This window comes from Neopsephotus bourkii, unplaced genomic scaffold, assembly GCF_033783945.1.
Source record: "Neopsephotus bourkii isolate Nb327-2 ecotype Australia unplaced genomic scaffold, CSIRO-AGI_Nbou_v1 NB_1760, whole genome shotgun sequence".
NCBI lineage: Eukaryota > Metazoa > Chordata > Aves > Psittaciformes > Psittacidae > Neopsephotus > Neopsephotus bourkii.
The window spans coordinates 10303431-10329975 of NW_026902234.1; the positions used below are offsets into that span (position 1 = coordinate 10303431).

General features: G+C 37.0%; 1 protein-coding gene across 8 annotated transcripts in view; it reads right to left on the bottom strand.

Annotated features, from left to right (window-relative positions):
- The window catches only part of MYO16 (myosin XVI), a 377031-nt gene that overhangs the window by 50697 nt on the left and 299789 nt on the right, over nucleotides 1-26545 (bottom strand). For all 8 annotated transcript variants that reach the window (XM_061377886.1, XM_061377881.1, XM_061377882.1 and 5 more), the window contains one exon: nucleotides 10488-10590. In XM_061377886.1, the coding sequence (XP_061233870.1) occupies nucleotides 10488-10590 (103 nt within the window). The remainder of the gene's footprint in view (nucleotides 1-10487; nucleotides 10591-26545) is intronic.

Below are 26545 nucleotides of genomic sequence, written 5' to 3' on the forward strand. Positions count from 1 at the left end.
GACAACATAATAGGAAATAAGGTTTAGCTTTTATAAAACAGGGGGATGTGGGCAAGGGAAAACGCGAAAAGCTATAAACCTATGTGTAACAGAAAATAACAGATAGCTGCCATCTGTGGAACAGCAAGAATTTAGCCCAAGTTGGAGGATGGGAGAACCTCACTGCCATTAGTAAGAATGATTCCTAACGTCCAGTAAAATTATGAAGTTCCGAGACTAGTTCCCAGCCTTGCCTGGTGAAGCTGTGCCTCAGGTCTCTTTTTAGAATCAAGAAGTGAGAGACAGAGGGACTGATTTGTGAAAAATAATCTCCTAAGTATCTGACTGAGGTTTTGAGCTTATTCTAGTACTGACTAGTTGCTTGGTTTAGCTCATCTAGTTCTTGAGGGTCTTAATTACAATCATTAGATGCTCTTCCCCTTAGAAAAAAATAGCTAGTTAGAACAAAAGAAAACACCTTCCTTTTGATAGCTTCTGAACATGCTGAAACAATCCTTAAAAATTCTTTTCTGTGTAATCCTCAAAAGCATTCCTTTCTAATAGCCTTAAAAAAAACCCAAACCACACAAAATCTACTTAGAAATAAAAGGACCAGTATCAGAGCACTGTGCTATCCAATGAAGATTATAATTTCTGTCTTGCTATTAATTTTGTATGGTTAATAGAGAAACTGATTAATTAATACAAGTCTAGATAAAATTGCAGAAACTGGTTCCAACTCTTTGTTTATCTACAGGTCACAAGCTCATTCTCTTATTGCACCATTCTGCTCCACTGCTGTATTTTTAGTATAGATCTGGGAGACCAGTACAGGCAGGAATATTTGCACACCTTTTCAACTAACCGTTTTTAATTCCAACACTACTGTCACATGTACATCACTGGTAGTGATAAAATACAGAAAGCCAGAACATATACATTGTCTCTAAACTCCATTAACAACATTCAGAAATGACTGGGGCATATTTCTGTCCCTCGGTTCCCCTTCACTCTAGAAGGAAACTATTTTAAATTAAATGTTTTGAAAAGCCTAATTCTGAAGTTTGAGCTGACAGACAATGATGGTGCAACTGTTAGTCTTTTAGTTAAAAATCAGACACACTGAAATGGCAAGATTAGAATGCTTTCTAAATTTTTTCCATATCTTTCTTCTCCAATAAAATAGGCCTTTTTGTGTTATCGCAAAGCGTGTGAAGGTGATAAAAAACGTATTTTACTTGCCTTGCCATTGCAGAAACTCATAAATACGGAATAGGCTTTTTTTGCATGGTGGGAACAGCTATTTTAGAAAACTGTGCAGCTATAGAAGTACTAGTATAACTTGGCTATTCCAGAGTTTCTCTATTCAGACCATCTATTCTGGAATAATCCTTCAACAAATTGAAGTTATTTTTCCAGAACAATATTACCTTTTTCTGGATCCTGTTTCTATAATGGCAGTTACCCTGGCAAAATGATATCTTTATACTTACTTAATAGAGTGACGATTCCCAATTTTTAAATTTACATTAATTTGAGGCAATCTTACTGACATCTCATTGTGCTTTTATACTCTGTTCTTACGGATATACATTCATCCTGATCTTCTTGACCAGTGACATCCAACAACAGTTTTCACTTTTCTTCCTGTGCTTTCAAAATTCCCTTTTTGCCTGGTTGTCTTAGCACTCTGACTTCCTTCTTCATTCATTATCTGTTCTGTAGTTTGCTTCTTTCACAGAGCTTGCTAAATTTCCTCAGGAATCTTTCATTTTGTCCCCACTTCTTTTTATTTCAGAGGTTCTAAGAAAAAGAGGTCAACCACTCTTTTTTCCAGTTTAAATTTGATTGTCTTTTAGACATCTAATCCTGTATCATGAACAAGAAAACTTTTCATGTTTTCCCAGCAAACTGTGTCAGTTTTCTCCTCCCTTCCAAACAAGTATTCCATTTTCATGCCTTCAACTTTTTTTTCTAGGACACCACGACTCAACCTTGACTCCTGCTAGCAGATCTACTGTCACTAAACCCTGCAAATTCTGTAATAACTGCTCATCAAACAACTATTTTTTTCATCCATCTTGTCAGAACACATATTGAACTTTTCTTACTACTGGCTTTGCCTACTAAACCCTCCATTTCTTGCTCACATCATCTTAAATCCAGAATTATTCTATAAGAATAACTGAATTATTATTCATATGGTTAACTGTAATTAAATTATCATGTAATTATAATTAACATTTGCATCTGAGTAGTTCTCAGGCAACTACAGCCTAGATACAAATACTTAAAAATATTTTCTACTCTGTTTATGTTTTCCCTTTATACTCTGATTTTCCTTTCCACAAACCCTCCACATCACTTTGAAGACCCCTTTCCCTCCTCTGTCTCAGGACTATGCCAAATCACCCATTTTTTTCCCAATTTCTGCCTCTTTTCCTTCATTCGTCAAACTGATTGTTTCTTCCCTTGCTTCCTCACTGGAAGTCTCTAAAACATTTCTCTCTACTAGGGCGATATTACGGTACTCTGAGAGTAGAAAAGGGGAAAAAAAAGTTATATTTTGAAATATTAAAAAAGCCCTGATTATTAGCAGTGCTCATGGCAAAATAAACAACCCCGTTCTTGATTAGTCTCATAATTAACACACTGGCCACACTTAGGCTATATTGCATATGTGTAGCTTAACTAAAAATTAAGTTGCAATTCATTTTGCAGTGTGCAGTCACAAAATCACAGTCAAGACAATTACTTAAGCTTATGGTTAGTTAAGCTACAAGTGTCTGGCACTATAGCACAAAGCTTGCTAGGGGACACGCAAAGCATTAGTGCTCTTTTCTCCTGTCCTGCACCCTAGGAACAATATAAATGGAGTTATAGTGGCATTGTTTATGCTATGAACTTTATTAGTAGTAGCCTGCTACAATTTCTAAGTGAATGAAGGAATACAAAATGTCAACATAAATTCATTTTTACTTTCAGATAAAAGCTATTTATAGATTTTACATCACACACCAGGTCTATTGAGAACAGAGCTCTCAATAGCAACTGCTATAACCCATTCGATTATGTTAGTATGGCTGGAGATCTGTGTTGCTCAGTCTTCAAACTAAATCTGATACCCTCTAAAGCTGACAGAGTAAAAGCTGGTCTCACTGCCCTCTGTACAGTTGTGGTGTTCAGTGAAAACAATAATGCTGAAGAATGTTAGAATTTCATATGTCAGATATCAAAACAGTTTTTGAGGCTGCTACCTGTCTCCATTCTGGTCTTTTTTCTAATCAAAAAACGTTTCCTGCTTGCCTAGGGGAAAAAAAAGGTTAAAATGTTCTTCCACTAAGGCACTCACTTTTCAATACTTTCTGGACTACAAAGTGCTCTCATCTGAGTCTGAAATTTTAATGTCATTCAGACTCCTGTGAAAGTAAGCCATCTGTGAATTACAGTCATAGTTATTTTAATTAGAAAGGCATTAGGGTTTTAAATGTTATTTTGCAAAATGACACATTTTTTAAAGATTAAGTAAAATTGTCATTGATGACTACCAAAGCTTCAATTACTGCTACAGGCCTTCTTTTTTCTTTCTGGGAGGAAACAGAAAGGATGGGAGGGAGCTGTTCGTTCTCTTTTTTTTTTTTTCTCCTTCACCCCCCCCCCCCCTTTTTTTTTATTTTACAGAAAAGGTGTAGGATGTAGAAGTACAGACATTCAAAACTATGGAATGCATGCTGAGATGGTGTGTAGGTGGCATGGAGGCAGTATTAGCTCATACTTAATAGGTGTCAAGGGAATCTGTAAAGCTGTTCTTTAGTTTAAAAAAGGCAATTTGTGGGAGTGCTGTGTGTTTCTGGCAGTACTTTCAAAATAGCTACCTACAAAAGACAGAGAACTATAATCTAATGATATTTTACACAATGACACACATTTTCACAGTGCATTAATGAAATGTAGGAAAAAGCCTTAAAACTATTGTAAAATGTGTCTTTTTGCAGTGTACATGTCTGCAAAAATATAACGACACATTTACAGGGTACTGATCTCTTACAGGGACTGAAATGTTATTTTTAAAGGCTTACTCTCTCTGCTTTATTTGTTAGCTTTTTTCACACATTTTAAGAGTCCTCCTTTGTCTCTCTCTGGCAAACTAGTGACCTTGCACCATGGTACATGCTGAATAAACCTACAATTTAGTATAGATTGTACATAGGCTCAATATTAAATATCTGAGTAGTCCAGTATTCATGCAAATGGCGTTAAGGATTTATGCAAGTGCTTGTCAAGCATTGGACTTTAGGGAGAAAAACTGTCATTCACGGTTTTGGGAAAGGGCATAAAAATAATTGTTCCTTTTCCAAAAACTGCACAAACCTCACGGCTCTTTTGACCTGTGAGGTGACAATAAAGACTGCCTTAGAGGAAAGGAAGTGATCACAAAATAGAAAATACATGTAAGAAATACTCAGTGGAGGAAACCCTATCCCAGTTTTATCTTATGGGATCTCTGTATTTACTGGACCTATCATTTTAGTCTTTCAAAATTCTAGAAATACACACAGCACCAAAAGAAACAATATGAAAGTGTCTGTGTGAACTGAGAAATACAGGCAACTGGCGCCAGGGATAGCAATGACAAAGAAAATAAATCCTGAGGTTAGGCAACTGGGAAACTAAACCCAGACAACAGATGAACACTGAGACCAAATAATAAGCAAAGTATCTAGGAAAGAAAATAAGGGAAGAAAACAATAGAAAAGTGTCAAGAGATACAAAGGGGAGAAGACGGGAGGGAGAGAGATGGAATGAAGAAACGAGAGATCTGCCTGCAAAAGATATCAGAATGAAATAAAAGAGTTTGCAAGACTCATAAGCAAGCCCTGAAAAGTGGATGGATGAATATATTCTATAGGGGGGAAAAAGGTAGGAAGCAAAAATAGAGCTTTGTTTTTAAAGACTGAGAGTTTGTGAGCATTCTGAGGTCAAAGTCAACCATCCATCCCATTCTCTGGCCAAGAGGACAGGATGGACTTGGGCTGTGTGGCATAAAATAGTTGCTGAGAAAGACTGCAAGTGGTGGCTGGCCCAGACCAGCCTTTTGGTAGTACTGGTGAGGTCTAAACTCACTCTCTGGTGACTTCTGCTACTAACAAATTATTTCCAAAATATAATGAGATGATATAATGGCAGAAAGATATAATGGGACAACGTAAGTTTGCTGACATAATCCAAAGTATGAGGGAAATACAGACAGTGGTGTTTTGATCACTGTCCATTAGCCTGGAAAATCCTTCTGGGATTACTGTTTGTTTGTTTGCTTGTTTGTTAAATGTGACCTTCATAATTTTAGAATTTCCTAAAAGAAAATTGACTCTTAAAATAAGATATCCAAAACAAAGAGGAAATTGACTTCCAGCAGAGTTAAAATTGCTAAATGACTAATGAATAAATTGGCATGCAATTTACGACCACTCAAAATTTTCCTACTTGAGGGAAAAAAAGAATTAAGAATCCTTTATATATTACACTGCTTATAAAGTACTTTAGTACTTTATCATACCATGTACAAAGCAATTTGTATTTCAATATAGCATGACTACTTTCATTTTAAGCCAAAATAAACAGTTCTGTTTAAAAAATAAGTCTCTCTGAACTAAGCACACAATTTACATGTTTGATTTCATGTACTTCTGCTCATTTCTCTGATTTAATCATATTCCACTTATGTTCTATAGTCTTCTATTTAATCATAAATATACTTTCCCCAAAAGAACTCTGGTATGCTAATATTGTAAATTAATATATTGAAATAAAAAGAATAATTAAAACTAGCTGTATCAAATCCAGCAAATGAAACACCTGTAGGTCAGTATATGAAATCTGGTTCTCTTTGTGACTGGTAAGAACTGTGGATCAGACTTCATTTTCTTTCTCCAGTTCTAGATGTGCTAGAAGAATTTAAAATCTCTAGATGGACTTCTGGGATTTCTTTTAAGTGAGGGTTTATTCTCTGCTTTAACATTCTTTTGAGTGGAAGTTTAATAATACAGCTCCACACTGGTAAGGAACACTACTGCAGGCTCCTCGAACAACTTTAGAAGTCTCTGTAGTTGTACAAATGTGAACTGGCACTAAAAGGATATCTACGTCATGCAACCACCTGATGCTGCTTTGGAACTTCATAAAAACATTCTGACTCACTTGCCTGTACTGCTTATTTCATATCTGATGAGTTTTTTGATCATCCCATTTAAACTTGCTCTTTATAAAGTGAGTGACTTGTGCTCAGAATTCAAGGCTACTGATAAGATAGAATCATTGTGTATTCAAAGAAGCAGGCTAAAAACTGGAAAGATAAATTAAGACACAGCTTTTATTAGACATTTTTAAAGATTGCTGTCTTTTAACCAGACAAGCATATCTAGCAGCTAAAGGCTGAAAGATTCACTTTTAGTGAAATTAGGCCTTTGCAGTGCTTGTATTTAACAGCTGCACTATATAGCAAGCACAAATTAAACTGATGTTTTGTTTTTCTTCAGGTATAATAAAAGTTGTTTGCATTTCAGCAAGCCCCATCTGAAGTAACTGAGAAGGGTTAATTGCAGACCAGTGACCTTAGTGAAACAAAATGTAAAGCTCCAAGTTTTGATGTGAAGGCTCACTAAGCTATGAGCTAACTCTCTTTCACTGAATTTATATTTGCAAGCTTAACAGTGTGAGGAATGATAATCCAAACAAATGAAAGTTTTCTTAGGTCAGTAAAACGAGCCAAGGACTGTTTGTGCCCTGTACTTCTCCCGAAGCATGATAATGTTTGCAAGCTAGTAACGCTATTGGGATTGGAGGCTTTGTTTATATATACATCACTGCATGACAATAAATGAACACAGCACTGAAAATGTGGGCTTCCTAATGTAAAGGCCTTCAGATGTTCTGGAGGGTAGGACATTCTTCTGCTTTACATGGAGCAGCCAGTGCTTCCACTCAGTTTAAAGTTACTACATATCGTCTTGTTCCTTCTAACATTAATAGCAAAACTCTCACTGACTTCTCTCCAGGGGTTAACAAGGTCTATTATGTTCTCTCTGTTTGGAGTCAGAATGGTTTGTTTTAATTTAGAAATCTTATTTTCTTTTACATTACATGTGCTTAAAAGTCAGAGCAAGTAGCTAAACTTGTCATGATCAAGTATGTATTTAAGCTGAAAGAACACCTTATCTAGGCTGCACACAGTTGGAATGCAAAAATTGCCTTTCATTAGTAGCTCTGTGCTTTCATAATTTCTGTAGTTAAGCTAAGTGCATGACTGAAACTTCATGGTATGCCAGCTTCAATGAAACAGCTTTTTTATTGTCCTTGTTCAGTTATCTCCAGCTCAGCTTACTCAAGGAACAGCAACATTTCATAAACCTATCAACACTTCCCTAATAAATACTTTCTTCTCACAAGGAAGCTGCTGAATCAACCACCAGACATTGGCTGATAAGTGTTTGCTCTTGTGCTCTACTAAATGGTAGAAAATAAACCAAAATTGGATTCCGGTACTGGATCTTCTGCAGTTGTTCTTCATTTCTAAACAGACTGCAGTGTTTACAAGAGAAAAAAGAATTTGTTCTGTAAGTGGGCTCTGGGGTTTGTTGTTTTGTTGGTTAATAAAACACTCTCCAAACACAACTTAGGTGAGAAGGAAAAGATGCATTGTCAAGCAGGAAATAAATACAAAGAAACATTTTTTTTAACTCACTGCTGTGCTCTCACTTCAGAACACAAATTTACTTTCCCCTCCCCCAAGTTAGTATCACCTTTCACAAAATGGGATGGTGGGGTACATTATCAGAAGGAAGTTAAATAAAGTATCATCCGGATTCACTCAGCTGTAAAGTCCAGATCTTTCATTTTCCCTCTCTGCTGGGGTGTTTAGTGGCAACCTCATCCTCTGATGATGACATATAAGCAGGAGGTTGATTTCAGATGCGAGTTGCTTTCTCCTGAACTTCATCATCTTTGATGAGGCTATTTTTGCTATCTTTTTTTTTTGGTCAATTTATCTACCTGAATCTGCAAGAGCTCTTCAGGTAAGTGCAGGTAATAGTGTTGGGAAGACATTTTTTGACTTATTCATGAACCCCTGCATCAAATAGATATTCAGTTCCAGGACTGACTCATTTGAAGTAGTTACGGCTGCCAACAGTGGCTGAATAAACTGGTTATATGTGTAACCCCCTACTTCTTGGATGATTTTAGTGATGCACTACAGCTGACTCTTTTCCTCTGGCTTCACTAGCTGACATCACCTTGGGTTCCTAATTCCTTTTTTTCTTTCTTCCACCTCCTTCTTTTAATTTTTATGTATTTATTTTTTTCACAGTCCTCTGCTGTAAAAGCACTGGGGAGGGCACTCCTGACAACTGCAGATTGTATAAGCTTCCTCATTTAGATTGTTATTTAAAGTTCAACTTTCATGATTATTCAACTGAATCAAAAAGATAATTGAGAGAGAGCGATTATGTGACACATACATTAGTCATATTGTTGATAGTTGGATATATGGGTTTGTATTACCTACACAAAATGTGTCTATGTCAAGCTTGTATTCACTGGGCATTTGCCTTCAAGAAATTGGACCTGGAGTGAATTTTCTCCTAGATTTTTCTTTCATTATTATCATCTTTCCAACTGCTTGTCATAGCTCTCTTTGGCGTGAAAAAGGTCTAAAGAGAAGGTCACTCGTTTTTTCAGACCTTGTTCATTTCAGCTTAGTCAGTTGCCATGTGCTGCTTATTCACTGTGTGACAACAGTATAACTTTCACCCTCAAACCTTCCTATTCCATTTAAATTAACCAGTGTCTCTTAAGAACTGTTTCTTTTTGGTTTGAAGAACAATGCATTATGCACTGCTGTAGTTTTGCACACCTGACTTCTACTGATGTTAATGAGATTCTGGAGTCAGAACCTCTCAAATCTGGTTAAGACCACAAGCTTGTGATTTCCTTTTTACATTTTTTGTCTTTCAAGGTTTCAGGCTTGTTTTCAAACTCCAATCACTACCGAATCACTAGTTTTGAACAGGCTTTCATTGATAGCCAATTGCTTTTTTTTCATGCTGTAATGCTGTTACTGGCTCCTGGGGAAATAAACTCCACAGGCATCCTGCTCTGTGTTTTGTGACTGAAGCACAATATGCAATTACTGTTACACAGCTTTTGCCCAATGCCACACTTTTAGCCCCACACAGCTTCTAAAGCTTAGTGGTATTCACAGTTCCAGGTACTTGTAGTGAAAGTACAGCTTACAGATATTAATGATTATTTTTATAGGGAACCTTGTGGCAAGGAGGCAGAATATACCCCAGAGATGACTTAAGAAACCTGGGTAAGGAAAGCAAGTCTATCTTAATGTTGCTATCTTTTTCAGGGTCCATCCTTTTGTTCTTTGCTATTGAGAGAGTGGGGCTATACATGGTTACTACTCCCTTTAGTGACTAAAAGAAGACTTAAATTTTTACGAAAGGGAAATCTTATGCATCCAAGTGCACGTGATAATGCAAGCGTGCTTCCAGCTTAGCAGGGACCTACCTATTATAACTAAGAAATGTGTGTCACTGAGAAACACCCATAGCACAAAGTCCAACATACTCCTTGTCCTTCAAAAACAGTTGCAGAAACTTGTCCTGGTCATCTTAATGCTTAGAGGTCATACTTGAACTAGAAGACCTGTGCTAACCCTGTCCTTTAACATTCCCAAAGAAGCCGATAGGAGACTCTTAACCACTGCCCAGTCCCTAAACTTCATACTTGTCCCTGAAACTGGTACGGATGCTTCTCTCGTGGAATAGATTTCAGTCCTCCTAGGTTAGGAAAAGCCCTGCTGAAGCTCACACTGCCTGGGAAAATGCTCTACACACTAAGTCCCAGAAAGTTTTCCTTCTGTATAATAGCTTGTATAGTGTGCAAAAAAAAAAAAAAAAGATTATTTTCTTTGTGCAAAAAAAAATCATTATTTTCTTTAGAAATTGCACATGTTAAAGACATCATTCCTCCTCAATTACAAAGCTACCCAAAGCAGATAACCTTAGGTACTTTGTTCTATCTCTGGATCAGCATGCTAGTGCCTACAAAGGCACCGACTAGGTGTGAACTCCTAATTATTTGTTTACGACAGCATTTAGTATAGGGTTTTACATAAAGAAAAGGTGCAGGATTTTTTTTCTGTAGTTCAGAAATCATTCAATCACTGACCTGTATCTTTAAAAGCCTGGCTGCAGGTTTACACAATGTACATGCTTAACTGAAATCTTTTCCTTCCCACAAGAATACACTGCTTTTTCGACACGATCACAGCTACTCATATGCTAGAAAACTCAGAAAATAGTTCGATTCTATCCCAAGGCATATATTAAATGTCAAAAGAATACATTTCTGTGCAAAGAAGCTGGTGGTTTGCCACAATGAAAATGACTCAGCTAGCTTGTTTAACGAATGGTATTTTAATTGCTTTGTAGATCACAAACCTGCCAGCCTTGTAATTTACACTGCTGAAGAACAAGACGACATCTCTCCTTGGCAGATAACTTCTTCTTCTCTCCTGCTTCTGTATCAGCCAAATCTTTATACCTAGAAAAATCAGCAGAAGTAGAGTTACTCTAATGTTGGTCTGGTTGACATCTTTGCAGAAATTGTCAGTTTTCCTTTGACTCTCAAATCTTTGGTATCTGAACTGGAAGCTTAGGATTCTGCTAAGGATGAATTAAACAAGAAGGCCAAACACTTTAAATCTTGTATATTATTAGACATGACCTTGGTTAATAACAGTACTGGACAAGTGACGCCTAAAACCCAGATTTTCTTCCTGTCAGTACTTTGGATGCTTCAGTGCAAGTCAGTGCAGAAGGAATGCAAAGCTTCACCAACTGAGTACCACTCATTGGTACTAAATCAGGTCACTGGAATGAGGAAAATATTTTTTCAGTATGTGTCATACAACATATGCCTAGTAAGGAGCAACTCATAAGAAAGTGACATTGATACAAATGTTTTCCATCAGTCTGAAATAATTCTTAATTTCAAAATGAAAGTCTTATAGCAAGGATTAAGGAACTTGAACAGTTTATGCTATTGGAAAGAAGATCAAGAGAAGGCTTGATTACAGCATGAAGTACCTTCAGAGACAAAATGCTAGATATTAAAAGGCTCTTTGATGTATGAAATAAAAGAACTAATGTAGGAAACTTCAGTCATACAAAGTCAAATACAGGATAAAATTCAAATTTTAACTGTGGACTTATAACAACATATTACTAAAGAAACTGATAGATTCTATACATCTTGATGCTTCATATTATTACTATACTTTCCTGAAGGTATTCCTCAGTCTAGATCTGACTGCATGTAATGAGCTGGAATGCTTTTTCATTCTAAAAAAACCAATTTTTGAAAGGAAAGATTTTGCAAATGTGTCACTTTTGATTAAGCTCCCAATGAAACAGGTGTAAGTTTTGAAGTTTGCATGCTAACTGTATTTCCTGACATCTTATTTATTTGGTTCGTTTACAGCTGATTTCACCTACAGCTCTGCTGCAGTCCAAAACTCTGCTGTCTTGGGACCACCCCTACAGACCATGGCAAGCAAAGCTGCAAGGATGGAATGACTTCAGGGACATCAACGTTTCCTGAAGCTGTAGCAACTCTGGAGCAACACCTGCAGAAAAGTGCTCTAAGACCAGATTTCACCTAGACTTCTAGTTTTCTGGACCTGCATAGACCTTTGGGAATCTCAGCTTCTGCAGTCTGGAAATGTTCTCTGGTCTTGTAGCAGTCCTTCTGAGGACTCCATGGCTACATCTACACTAGTAAAATGTAAGAGGGATTATTTCTCTGGCATCTGACAAAACCCCAGCCCATTTATTAAATATTCTGCTATGTTCTATTAAACTCTGTCACCTTCCAACATAGTGTAGCCACAACTAAGCTGTGTTCTGGGCCTGGTCACCAGCCTGTCCTAATTCCCAAATTGTACTCAGGAATTGTTTAGAGAAATGCTGGTCTGAAGATGCCAAAACTTAACCAGAGATCCTTTTGGTTAGTCTAACACTCCATACTGGCAGTAGAACTGTGGATCCTACTTTTCCAGTTGCTCAAATAGATGTATGGTCACAAAGACATTCATTTTATAAACTGCTACTAAGGCTGGGGCTACCTTGTTTCCATGCCTGTAACAACTGAATTTTCTTAGAAATCATGGAGAACAACAGGTGTTAGAGAGACAACTGCTGGAAAGCTTAGCAACTGCTGACTGAAACAAAGATGATTCAGCATTGACTCACAATGCATGAAGTAACTCAGAAAGTGGTCAGCCTGAAACTCACTACAGAAGAAACCTGAAGAAACGTGTTTCATTCCTGAAACAGAGCCAAATTAAAATTTAAAAGGTCAAATTTTAAGTTTGGATCAGATTTACTTTAGATCCATGCAAATCACAGGACTCAAGGATAACTATTCTTTACAGTTTGTATTATACAGGAAGCCAGACAAAAATGATACACTGTTTTTCCCCAGCTTTAAAAGTCTCTGAAATTCTACCATATTACCCTGGAAGTCTAATCAGAGTTCACAATTCCCTCTTATCCATTAAAGCAAGCTCAATCATAGAAAAGGAGAAAGGGCTAATGGTTGTGGTAGCAGAAAAAGAGCTACCTCTGGAAATTTAATTCCTCCACAAACTTCCTCCGTGAACATAGCAAGTTATATGGAAGATGATCTACCTTTTTCTACGTCAGACGCTGAAAAGCTACACTCCTAGCCTGAGTTAGTCATCTTGTTCTCAAGACAAGTTGTGAAGATAGGTATTTCCATAGAGTGACTTGTTCTATGCATCGTAGATATTTTTATTAAAATGAGAAGAGATTGCCCTCTGGAGGTGCCTTTCTCTATTGATCATAGATAGAAATCCAGGCTGGATGGATGCTCGTTGCATTCTGAGTGGCTGAGAGGAAACTCATCTTTTGGTCTGCTTCTCTGGCTGACTTACTCATATGCAGAGTAACTAACTGAGGGACTAACAGAACTTCCTTATTTCTTCTATTTATCTCATTCAAATATGCTGGCTATCTAAGCAACTAGCATGAAAAAGTACCTTTAGGCCTGCTGTCTTTATCTGCTATCTCAGATCAATCATTTTTATCTTGTATAAGGCTGCTTAAACAAAATTAACACAAAAATTGTAGCCATTTTTCAGCCAGAATGGTTCCCCGATTTGATTCTTTGCCCAGTTGTGCAACCAGAATTAACACCAGGGAAACAGTAGGAATGGATAAGTGCGAATGAGCAGATCACACCTGTTGGTGGCAGCTCCAATATGTTCTGGACAAAAGTGGTGCTCTGCTCATAAGCTTATTTGATTTATAATCTTATTTGACCTTTTTCGTGCTTGCTTTTAAATGAGATAAAATATTTAAAGTTTCTTCAGTATTTTTTTCCTTTTGGGGAGATAACCACAAGCTATAGCTTTGGCTTAAATTTATTTTGTATTTTAAACTTGCAATTACCTTCAGTAAAAAAAATATGTTAAAAAGAAAGCAAACCAAAATTGACAATAAACTAACATGTAAAGAAATAAAATCTTATAAGTGAGACATTATTGTCAAAACGAAAAATGGCATATCTTTAGTGCATTAGATCCCTCCTACTGTGAACTGAGTATGTGTTGCCATGTAGACACAATAATTTAATGTCCTCTTAAATTTAACCCTTTCATGGTTTCAAGAATAGAAATAGCGCTTACTATTTTTCAAATTCACTGTATCACAGAAAACAGTTATAAAAATACTGAATTTATGGTGCAGGCTTGTACTGGTAAACTAGAGTTACTTGCAAACAATAGGGCTTCCTCCTGAGGAAATTCAATCTGGAGAGTCTTTGAAACTTTTCTTTATCTGAGAATTTTTCCCCTACCAATGCAATCTGTTCCCTCTGAAATCAATGAACAACCTCAACTAAACACCAGGCTTCTTCTCACTGACAGGTCATACATTGTGCCCCAAATAAATAATGCAGAGTGTATTTGTAAGGCTTTAAAGAGGATTTTGAGAAAGTCAGTGAGCACAAGTGCTACACCTTGCCAAAAAATGTCTTCAGGTGGAATATACTTCAGCTAAACTTGGATTGATGAGTTGGTTGTCTAGACTTTCCTAAAAGGTAGTAGAAGACACTATTCAGGTGTCATACACGCTACTGTAATGTTGATGCCTAAAATAGGTCAGATGAATTGTGCACTGTAAGACCTCCATTTCTTTCTACTGAGTATAAAAATAGTCTATGCTCTTGACTCTATCACGGACATGTAATATTAGGCAAAGTGAAACTCCCTCCTAGCTGGTTCAAGTAGCTGATAAAAAGCAATATTTCCTGGCCCAGCCAGAGTAACTAATTCACTAAGGCATTAAAACCAAAATACAAACCAGGGAGATTTAAAGAATTAAATTGAATCAACACCCCTCCACCACCATGTCAAGACTAATGTATCATTGATTAGGAAACAAATGGAAGACCTCTTCCAGTTACAAGTTGAGACAGGGAACACTACCATCGAGGGTACTCTCCCCACTGCCCCTCCAAAGGAAATCAAGGTGAGAGAAGCTCCTTTTTCTTTCCTTTTGTCTTTTTGTCCTTAGCACTCTCCTTGTCCTAACTTGTCATTTTTATGCACCTAAGCAGAAGAAAGACTTTTGGCTAGACAGGCTAGCACTGTGAACATGTACAGACTGGCCAGGATAGTCTGGTGTTGCAGCAGCTGTGCTCTGACCTCTATCCTTTGCTTCTCAATGATGCTCTTAACCAGGGAGACTTTTTGTTTGTTTGGACTAGATACTGCTGCCAATGCCTTCAGGTAGGTTGTGAATATGGAAAACTCGGTTCTCTTGGGTCTTCACAGATAAGGATGTTATCTGATCATTTTCTCCCTCACTTCCCTAAGTGCACAGCTGACAAGATCCAGCAGTCTGTTTTTCCCTGAGACAGAATATTCTCCAGTTCAGGTTATGGCACAGTAACCCACAGTAATATTCTAAGGCTCAGCACGCTATTTGATTTACACGGAATGTGCACAAATAGGCTGGAGGGCTGTACTCCCAGCTCTGTGTGCACAGCAAATCTTTAAGCATTGAAATAAACACCACGCACTCCATTTCAAGAGCACATCAACATGTGAAGAAGATACTGATGGAAAGAACATGGCAAGTACAAAGGGCATAAAACCAAGCAGCTCCAAATCAACAGCTTAAGCAACCCACACAGATGGAACTGAAGCCTCAGAACTGTTTTTTCTATTTGTTTGTTTGTTTTCTGCTATTCTTTGTCTCGGGTCTCTCTCTTGTTTAGCTAAGAGAGACCAAAAATGACAAAGTCAGAGGTAGCTACTGACTTGCAATCCAATGTAAGAGGAGAGCTTCTAGCACCAGCACTCAAATCTTTCCTGAAAGCAACTCCTTTCCAAGACTTTCTCTTGTTATTTAAAAAATAAAAATCACATATGGCTGGCATGTAACTGCTTTATAGGAGTACCAAGCAATATAATTTTAAGTTTTAAATATCTAAACACAATTTATGAAAGGAAAAATAGTAAGTCCTGCCAGTGTAATTTATTACGTTGCAGTTTCTTTTTCTCTTGCCTTTGTTTACTACAATGTATTCTGTTTGCCAAGTAAAATGGCATGATTTAATAAGATCTATTCAAAAGATAGTGAATAAAAAGCAGCAATCAAAATTAACTTGTATTCTGTATTTCTGCTGGGAGAAATGTAAAAATTCTCATCACAAAGGAGAAATCCCAGATTGTGTTGTCTTGCTAAATTCTCTTTTTTCCCTTTCTAAACTTCCTCTTTTCTTCCTTTGACAACCAGTAACAGATTGATGTATTATTATGTCTGTAAAGTACGTGAAAGAGATGGACTTCATTTGCAGAACTTGTCACTATGTGCTCATAACTCATGATTTTAGTTTTGTTTATTTGGATTTAGGGAGGAAGGAGAGAGTGGGTTCGGCATAATTTGTGTTTGAAATATCTATCAAATGAGAGCTGAAATATCTAGAGGACCTATCTACAGAAGGTACAGAAGACAGAAACCTACTGGAAAAAAAAAAAGAAAAAAGATGCCTGCAATTTTTTCAAGTAATAGAAACCTTATAAAAGCAGTCAGCAGCAAAGAACAGGGTGGATTTTGATTAATGTTAGGTTTATATAATGGATACATATTCCACTTCCCTGTGTTATATTCCTTTTTCCTTTTTTTTCTTGAAGGAATAACCTGATTATTTTTGAAATATAAGGAACATGGGAAATTCCATATAATTAGAAAGGAGGAAATATATTATTACAGTTTCCAAGAAAAGAAACGAAAAGTGATTCTGCCAATCTCTGTACAATACACATGACATAAATATCTCATTATACAGCATAAATATTAACAACAAAAGCAAGTATTCAAATGTTTTGAGAGAATAAATCTTTGAATGTGGAGAAGAAAAAGATGCTATTATAAGTAACAGATTATAACAGACAAACTGACTGTATACACAGTATGTAACTGGGATAAAAGACAAAAATTAATTACTATGAAATAAAAGTGGAAAAGACTAATAAAATCCCCAGAACAAAATTTTAGTCACCTGCATGCGGGTCAGCCACTGGCCTCATGTGGAGCTCAGTACAGACTTTTGAGGGAGGATCAGGACTATGAAATCTGCTGGATCAGAATGCCCTTGCATAAGAATTGGTCATTTGGGATACTGTAATTTAGATTGAATAAAAAGTAATATAGATTTCTCAGATAAAGATACTAGCTTGTGATGGGTGACTGAAAAATGACTTGAATGGATTTGTTTGTTTTTTTTTTTTGTCTTTCCTAAATGCCATGTTTTTGCATTAGGTTTTGCCACCCTTAATCTTTTTTAGACATCTGAATTTCAGTTTCTAGAGAGAAGAAATAACAAAGATATGCGTCTCTTAATCCTAGAATATTTATTCACATACTTTATGTAATTAAGTATGGGCTTCCTCATTTCAGACAATGTGGCAGCAGAATAATAAATAGAATATAAATTATAGTTCAGCTCTTGGGATTAGTGGATTCAGCTATGCAAATAAAAATGAATTCACAACATCTGCTAAAGATTTGCATTACAATACCTTTGCATCATCTTACTTAAAACTGACATTCCCATTCCATCTTGAGAAAGCAATGTAAAAATATATTTATTGAAGAAATTGGCAAAAATGACACATTAACTCAGAAATACGCTAGCAGCAAACAGACAAGCAGCCCTATTACATGAACACTCGCCTTCAACTCTGTAAATGTTTACACTTACCTCTTGATAGGTAGATCTTCTCCATAGCTAACTGCCTCTTCATGCTTGGGCACTCCGCAAACATGTACACAGAGCATTAAATGCTTTGCTGTTCACAGAATATACGGACTGTAGATCAAATCTACCTTTTTTTACCAACCTGCTAATTTGATTCTGTATAACACAAGTGTGATGTAGGACTGGGGTGAAATGAAGCTAGTGTCCTTCTGCACAGACATGGCCATGTGAAAATAGGGCCTCAAAATTAAAAGTTGTCCTGCAAAACTAAAAGGTCAAAAATTATAGAAGATCTAAAGGTACCCTTTTCTTTTTTTTAACAGAGGCCAGAATAAAGGAATGCCTGGGAGCAGGAGTCAAAAAATGATTGAACAGATAAGGAAATTTTTGCCCTTTCCTAACACAGAGGAAAATCCTACCTTGTGAATCTGAGCTACTTGAGCTACAAGGAACTCGAAGACCTCTTACGCATCTCTTTGTGATTATACTACAAGGCAAGAGTTTGGGGGATTATCATGGTATGTCTCCTGCATACTTGCAGCTGGGCCTCACCAGCAGGCCAGTCTTGAATAGGTCAGGATAGAAAGTTATCCTTCAAAGGGCATAGGACAAAGTTATGATTGCTTGTTGGCAGATCTGCAGGCACAGTGGAGGGCATGATATTACAATGGGGTGAAATTAAGAGAACACTTTTAAATGGTATTCAGAGAAGAACATGCTTAGGCCCGGCTCCTGTCCCAGTGCCTGGAAGCCTGGAATCAGATGCCTAAAATAACTGCAAACAAGTTGTGCAAAACAAAACGACTTGTGACTTTTTCTGAAAAATACACAAGGCGTTTTCAGAAATGTGATATGATAGTGAGCCGAAATACCAAAGCTGGCTTATACAGTTTCCCACTTGGTCTCCTAGAGAGGTTGCTACATCTTCATTGGCTCATTGTTTGCCCAAAAAGCACTTCCCAGATCATTTGGAAATAATCCAAGAAGACATATATTAGAATCATAGAACAGAATCATAGAATAGTTAGGGTTGGAAAGGACCTTAAGATCATCTAGTTCCAACCCCCCTGCCATGGGCAGGGACACCTCACACTAAACCATGTCACTCAAGGCTCTGTCCAACCTGGCCTTGAACACTGACAGGGATGGAGCATTCACAGTCTCCCTGGACAACCTATTCCAGTGCCTCACCACCCTAACAGGAAAGAACTTCTTCCTTATAGCCTATCTAAACTTCCCCTGTTTAAGTTTAACCCGTTACCCCTTGTCCTGTCACTACAGTCCTTAATGAAGAGTCCCTCCCCAGCATTACTATAGCCCACCCTTCAGATACTGGAAGGCTGCTATGAGGTGTCCACGCAGCCTTCTCTTCTCCAGGATGAACAGCCCCAACTTTCTCAGCCTGTCTTCATATGGGAGGTGCTCTAGTCCCCTGATCATCCTTGTGGCCCTCCTCTGGACTTGTTCCAACAGTTTCATGTCCTTTTTATCTTGGGGACACCAGAACTGCACACAATACTCCAGGTGAGGTCTCACAAGAGCAGACCTGCTGGTCATGCTCCTTTTAATGCAGCCCAGGATACGGTTGGCTTTCTGGGCTGCAAGCTCACACTGCCGGCTCATGTTCATTTTCTCATCGACCAGCATCCCCAAGTCCTTCTCTGCAGGGCTGCTCTGAATCTCTTCTCTGCCCAGCCTGTAGCTGTGTCTGGGATTGCCCTGACCCAGGTGTAGGACCTTGCACTTAGCATGGTTAAACTTCATGAGGTTGGCATCAGCCCACCTCACAAACGTGTCAAGCTCCCTCTGGATGGCATTCCTTCCCTCCAGCGTATCAACTGAACCACACAGCTTGGTGTCATCGGCAAACTTGCTGAGGGCTCACTCAATCCCACTGTCCATGTCACCGACAAAGATGTTGAACAAGACCAGTCTCAACACTGATCCCTGAGGGACACCGCTCGTTACTGTTCTCCAGCAAGACATTAAGCCATGTTGCAGAAGCAGAAAGCAAAACCAGAGCAAAATGAAGAATTTTATATCAAAGGGAAATAGGATTGAATTCGATGTTCCACCTAGGTGATGCTATATTTCTTCCTTGCTTTTGTTTTTATTTTTCTATGCAACACTGACTTTGCAAAAGAGGAATGGAAATACATAAAATCCTTCCCATAGTGCTCACCAATATCTCTGGCAGGGTGTACTGGGATTATGGGGAAGGTTTTTAGGACCTTCTTATACCATACAAGCAAAACAGCTTCTCTGGAAGATCACCTTTACCTCTCTTCTGTGGGAGCTTTACTTGTGCCCTCTGAACCCTGTGAGTAATATCAGTATGGGTAAGAGGGCTCTGAACTGCATAATGGTTAGACAAGCCATTATAAATGGTTAGACAAACCATTTTAAAGAAGAAAAATAGAATAAATAAAATAAATATAAAAGCAACAGTTTTCAAGATAGGCTAAGGCTGCCCCTTGGCATACTGTCTCAATGCTGGAGAAGATTCTGCTGTCATTTACCACGGAGTACAGCAAGAGTAATTCTACTAAAACTGATGATGTTAAATTAATGCCATGTTGGTCTAAGAAAAAGAAAAAAACCACAAAGATCCAGTGACTGAGATACATAAAAGGATTTTACATGCGTGCTTGCATAGGATTTTGTTTGTTCTCAGATGTCATCAGTATTAACTGCCTACTATTATTCAGTCTGACTAGGAAATACAGCTTTAGGAAGTCTTCTGCAGAAGATTAAATAGTTGTAAAGAATATCAAGAGGTGGATAAGGGTGCCATGAATGTCTGAGTTGAGCGAAAGAATTCAACAGCTGCAGAGCCACAGAAAGAAAAAACATCAGGAGGGTCACAATCACTTTTGAGTATGGGGCAGCTGGACTGCATTTATACAAGTCTTATGAACAGGAAAAAAAACCCTGTCAAGAGCAACTAATATTTTTATAGGAACTGAAAGTACACAGTTATATGTAATTAATCAGTAAATACAAAGGAGTTATTTTAAAGCTATACAGTAAAATTAATCTACCTAGGTGACAATTTGCACCTTAATTAGATAATTAAAAGTTCCTGCACAGAGCCATTTGCATAAACTAATGTGTTGCATACTCAATTCTTTTAAATGTTTATTTTAAAGAGAGGCTGTTTGTATTAATTTGAGAATCTATTATTTTAACAGACATTTCCTTAAAAGGTTTTCAGCGTATAAGGACTAGTCAAGATATTAGTGTTTGATAATATTTTCTTTTAATGGATTTATTTCTATAGCAGGCATTTATCTGAAATTCTTACTACCACATACAAATCTATGTCCATTATCTTTGTCATTATGTGATGTCAGCAAATTATGAAGTATTCAATAATTATGTTCATTGAAACATCAATGTTCTGAAATAATTTAATGTTATTAGCTGCTTGTTATAGGCATACAGAACTTTCAATAGCCTCATTTGTAAACAAATGCAACTTCATCTACTTTTATAATCCAGACTTTTAGATGGAATCCACTACTGTGCCAGATATTTTAGTAGTCTGTGGGAACATTTCTCCATGTTTAGAAACAGCACAAGCTTTTACATTCACAGATGTAAAATATGCATATAGATATTCTAAGGATATCATACAGTAAAAGGGTTATTCAGTGATTTAATAAATGTTTAGTTAATACTGACAGATAAGAAATGTCAAATGCTAGTGGAAGCTGAATGTCAGTCCAGAGGCACCATGGGTGCCACTTAACTCTGGAAATGAAATACACATATTAAACTATCACAGATCTTTCCTTAAAATAAAGAAAACCACTGGGACTGCTGAAACAGTTCAACCACAGTTGTGACTGCATGTGCCAAATAGATTTATCATTGCCTAATAAAATGAACATAGCTAGGGGGAAAAAAAAAGGCAGAAGACAAAAGAGCACCAAAAAATTACCTTGTTATAGCCCTAGTAGTGGATAGAGAATAATGCTTTGAGATTCTCCTTGAAACAACCTAAAAGCCAGGACATTCTGTACTGCGTACGACAATAACCTCCCTGTAAGGAGCTCCTCTGACTAAGTTTTATGCATTCTATACTAAACATTATATAAAAAATGCTGGAAGATTGCACACCAAACATTTGGAAGTTACAAACTGCTGGACTTAAAACTGATCATGCCACCTTTATTTCCCTGTATCTATTTTATTACCTAATTACATCTCTCCCGCTCGAGGGACCCTTTTTTGTGTCAATCCTGCAGAACTCTGAAGTACGTGACATGAATAATTCAACTGACTTCAGTGGAATGACACAGTAGTTTACACCCATTTGTAACCACTTTAGCAAACGGGAGTTTCATTATAAAACTCAGAAGATGCCCAGCAAACAATGCTGTAAATTGTTTTCGCCTTCTAAATAGATACTAAAGCTAGATGACTGAGCTACTGTGGGAAACTCCAGCCAAAAAGAAACACTGTCAGTAAGCTCCAGAAACACCATCAGCCTTACCATTCTCATAGTCAGATGTTAGACATGTAACATAAGGACTGATATTTTTCATGTACAATACTACCTATTCTGTGGATAGAGAACCATCAGTGCTACAGTGTTACAAAACACCAACTTTATCCCTTGCCATAGATGGGAGCCAGACTGAGAAGGTGAAATGCCTGCAAAAGTGGATACACCTAAAATAAGTCAGTTGAATCATATTTAAAAGTGACCATTTTTCTCTATACACTATAAAATAAGTTCAAGTTAATTAGATGAATCACTATAGGCATCTGAAGCTATCTGGTACATTTCTTCTCTTTGGAGTATTAAAGAAGGCCTATGGGGAAAAATGGAGAAAGCAAGCCAAACAGCTACAAAGAAACAACCCCGAAGAGGGTAAACCAGAAGAGTCTGTTCAGTGCACAGAACTATTTAGAGTTTGTTCATAACATGAATAGGTTAGATACTATCACTATGCTTTTACATTGTACAAATATGCTTCAAATGGCCTATAGCCTTTAAGACAGTCACAAATATCTGCTAACATCTAGTCAACTCCCCAGATGATGTACACCAGTTCTAATACCTGTGGCTTGCCAGGAAGCATGTCAGTGCAGTCTGTGTCCTAGTCATCTCTTACAGTATAATCAACCCACTATCAATAAGATTTCACAAGTGAACAGTAATCCAGAATAATTCTGAGACTGCTGTAAATAGTTCCAAATGCATGAAGGAGTCCTGCTTTCCTGGAGATGGCTGAACCCCTGCATGCTGATGGGAAGTAAATAATTAATTCTTTATTTTTGATTACTTGCACATACAGCTTTTGCTTTCCCCATTAAACTGTCTTTCTCTCAACCCATGAGTTTTCTAACTTTTGCCCTTCCAATTCTCTTCCCCACCCTACTGGGGAGGAATGAATGCGCAGATGTGTGGGGCTAAGCTGACCACTAGGGTTAACACGTAATACTTCTTTATAGAATACAGAAAACTGGCAAAGACAGTAATTTTAAAAATCACAGCTTAAAACTTTGTGGATGACCTCAATTTTTCACAGGAAATTAGTCATTACCATGCTTATGAATTTGGTTTTAAGATGCCCTCAGAACTGATGACTTCAAAATACTTCATTTACCCACCTTTCTTGTCTTCTAAAAGAAAGACAAACAAAAATGATTACTCTCAGTCAGAAATACCACTTCCAGCTCTAGCTCTAAAGCAACAAACTACAAAATGGTAAGATTGCCATTTGGTATAAATTGATATCATTGATGTACTTTAATGGAATATTGCTTTTTAACACCTGTCAGATGATGTCTTGCTCTCCTTGCAAGGATTTAAGCTGTCATGGCATATATCAATTGCAGTGCTCTATGAGAAGACTGATGATATTATTGTATAGCAGACAATAAACCTAAAAGGGCCAGTGTGATGACGTATCACTTTGCAATCTACTCAGTACACCATTCTCACTAATGCCCTGCCTAACTTGCTCATAAGACTCTGAAATATTTTGCTGCACTTTTTTAATTCAAAATTATATATCTTACAAAATATTATAACATCTCTGCTTTCAAGAGGAAAAAAGGGAGAGAGGAGAGATAGAGAGGGGAAAAAAAATAACACCAGAAAGAAAGAGAAAAAGAAAAAAGGAAAAAAGGAGGTAGTCTGATACTGTACCTCCACAACTGCACTTGAAACTGTCTTAGCAGTTGGCAAACAGCTACATATAAACTAAGCTGTATATTTGTATATGCATATGTAAAAGTAAAGGTTAGATTAATGCCATCTAAGCCATTTTTAAAGAGAATTGGAAATGGTGAAACACAACACTCTTGTGATTCTTGTTGTAACACCACCATATGAGATGCTTCTAGACACAGCCCTCATGTTCTTCCCAGTATCAAATTTTCTCTGCTGCTCCTTGAGCAGCAACAGAAGGCATAATGGGAGCTCCATGATGGAAAACAGGACGACTGAGCTGAAAAAGTGAAACCCAGAAAATACATTCTAGAAACCTGACAGACATAACGAAGTTCTAAGAAATCCTCAAAACATGCAGAAATAAAGAAAAGGAATAGCACACTAGCAGACATTTTTTTGTGCTTTCTGAACAACATGTTTTTCCTCATAAATGTCCTGCAATTCTCATCAGCTAAGTGAAAGGATAAATTTGCTTATCAGTTCACATAATCCACAGGGGTTATCCTGAGGTCCAACAGCCTTGAAGGTTTGCTAAAAACTGGCAGATGCCTTATTTAAGGATCTGTGCAACTGGACCTTGCAGTCTCCATCACTAAGCAGCGACACAGACAGAATATATATGATGCAAACCTCAATCTCTAAGGCAATAGTTTATAAATTCTTCACTGACCAAGGAAACTAAAATACAGGCAAAGAAAAGTGCTTGGTATGGTTCAGCACAGTTGGTGACACATTAAAGAAGAAAGAGAAAAGAAAATGTTAATCTCTAATTTACAAAACACTAATGTTGAGATGTGGTTTGTAGAGGAGGACAGTACCAAAATAAAATTGTTTAGAATGAGTGAAACAGAGCATACTACTGCCTCGTTTTACCTGAACATGACTGAACAGCTGTATTCTTGTACTTCATTGAGCAAGAAATATAAGCTCACCTCATTACTCTAGATGGGTCCTTGATCACTACCATTATTTTTAAAAATTTATATCCCAAATGGTTTTTACACATCTTCCTTGAGCACCAAGTGAGGTGAAAGATGTGAAAGTCAGCCAGGATCTATTTTATTAATTAATGCAAAGAGATTAGGTTCTAGATATTAAGCTTGTACAACCAGGCTCTGTCTGTGCCCCAATACCTTTCTTAGCCCTATTGTTCTACACTGGTAATAGAGTACACACTGACACTTAACTTTTTGCCACTGCACTGAATATGAAAAACAGAACAAATAACTAAGTTCCTACTAAGGTGCTTTTGTGTATCTTGAGTGGAATTATCCTCATTTTAAATAAAATATCAAAATGCTAAATGCTGGAAACAGGAATGTGCAGACAGTTCCTAATTCTGTGATTATTTTACTGTTTTGTTTCTTCCAGGAAAAAGATATTTGAGGATACTTTCTTATGTGTACAATTTCAGCTGCAAATTGAAAACTTTGAACTCTTCACAAAATTGTTTCTGCCACTGCCTCAACTTAAAAGCAAAGCTACAATTTCATAATCTAGCACACTGAGAATGCTTCTGAAGACATAACCTAAAATACATACATAAACCTTTCCAGGAGCATAAAATGCATATTACTCAAGGCTTTCTATTTTAAAGATAAGGTAAAAACTGATTTCTGTCTCTCTACTCAAAGAGCCTTAGAAATTGAGTCAACACTGTAGGCAAATTCAGCAGAAACACTGCAGCTGGAGTTAGCAAATCCACTGAAATCACATATATCATTTCATAATTACATTGGTGCTGCCTGTTTCTACAGCATTTAATAGCATCTGACCTTATTAATTCTCATTTTTATTATATATTCATTGACAGTAATTGTCACAGCTTCCACTTAAGAACCAGAATTTCCACAAGATTTCTCTTTCAATCAATGAACTTTAGTGATCGCTGGGTTCACCTAGCAGCTGTCAACTTTCACTTTGATACTGCAGAAGCAGAACCAGTAAATCGAAAAAGGACAGCAAAAGAAATAATGACTAACCTTTGCAGCCCAGGAAGAAACACTCTTTGCAAAATATGACCTTTCTCTAGCTACTGTCATTTTTAGCCACTGTAAGAGTTCAAATGTGACTTATAGATACGTGTTAGGGACCAGTCATATTAATCTTAATTAGCTAGTAATAGAAATGTATTCAAATTAATCCAATTAAGAAAGCAATGGTACTGTCTGTATTACTGATGGAATATCCAGGTTTTCTGATATTCTACCTCTTCATCACAAAGGCCCCTGATTCAAACATTCCTTTTATTAGCCAGCAAAAAAAAAAAAAAAGTTTTTCTTTTTCTTTTTTAAATTTATTTTTTTATTCTGACCACATTATTTATATGATTAAAAAAAAAAAATGCAGGGAGGGTGGAAGAGGGTAGAAATTCACAGTCTTTTGGGAATTCAAACTGGGATACAGGCCAGAGATTCTCTTTAGAACACTAGAAATACCAGTTTGACACCAAAGAAAAAAAAAATCGAAAGGTAAGAAAGTCCATCAACTTCAGGTCTATAAGCATATACGGAAATCTGACAGATGAGTTAGGCTGAACAGCCAACAAACAAATCCAATTTATAAGAACACTGCCAAAACTAATTATCCACTTTCCAAAACCATTCTGTCCAGTCACTGAGGTAATAAAGAGATGTAGTAGGAGTAGCAGTTTTTTAAAAGATTTTTCAAAAAGGTAGCTTATAACTTCTGAATTTAGTAACTCTTTACTCTTTCTTATTGTAGTCTATTGAGTAGAAATAATTACCGCATTAAGAATTTATGGTACTTTTGAACTGCAATCTGTAACTATAATTTCTGCTTTAAAAATTCATACTTTTCAGCCAATAACAGCATAAATAGCCACATGCTTGAGCTATTTGAAATGAAAATAATTATCCAAGTACACTGAATGTGAATATGAAGGTTAACTGTTCACGGTGAATAAAGTGAAGAATTGGCATGTTCTGCTGTTCAAATTAAGGTAAGCTTTGGCCTGAGAGATAGGAATGGCTACTGTAAAAAGCTTTACAGCACTGATGG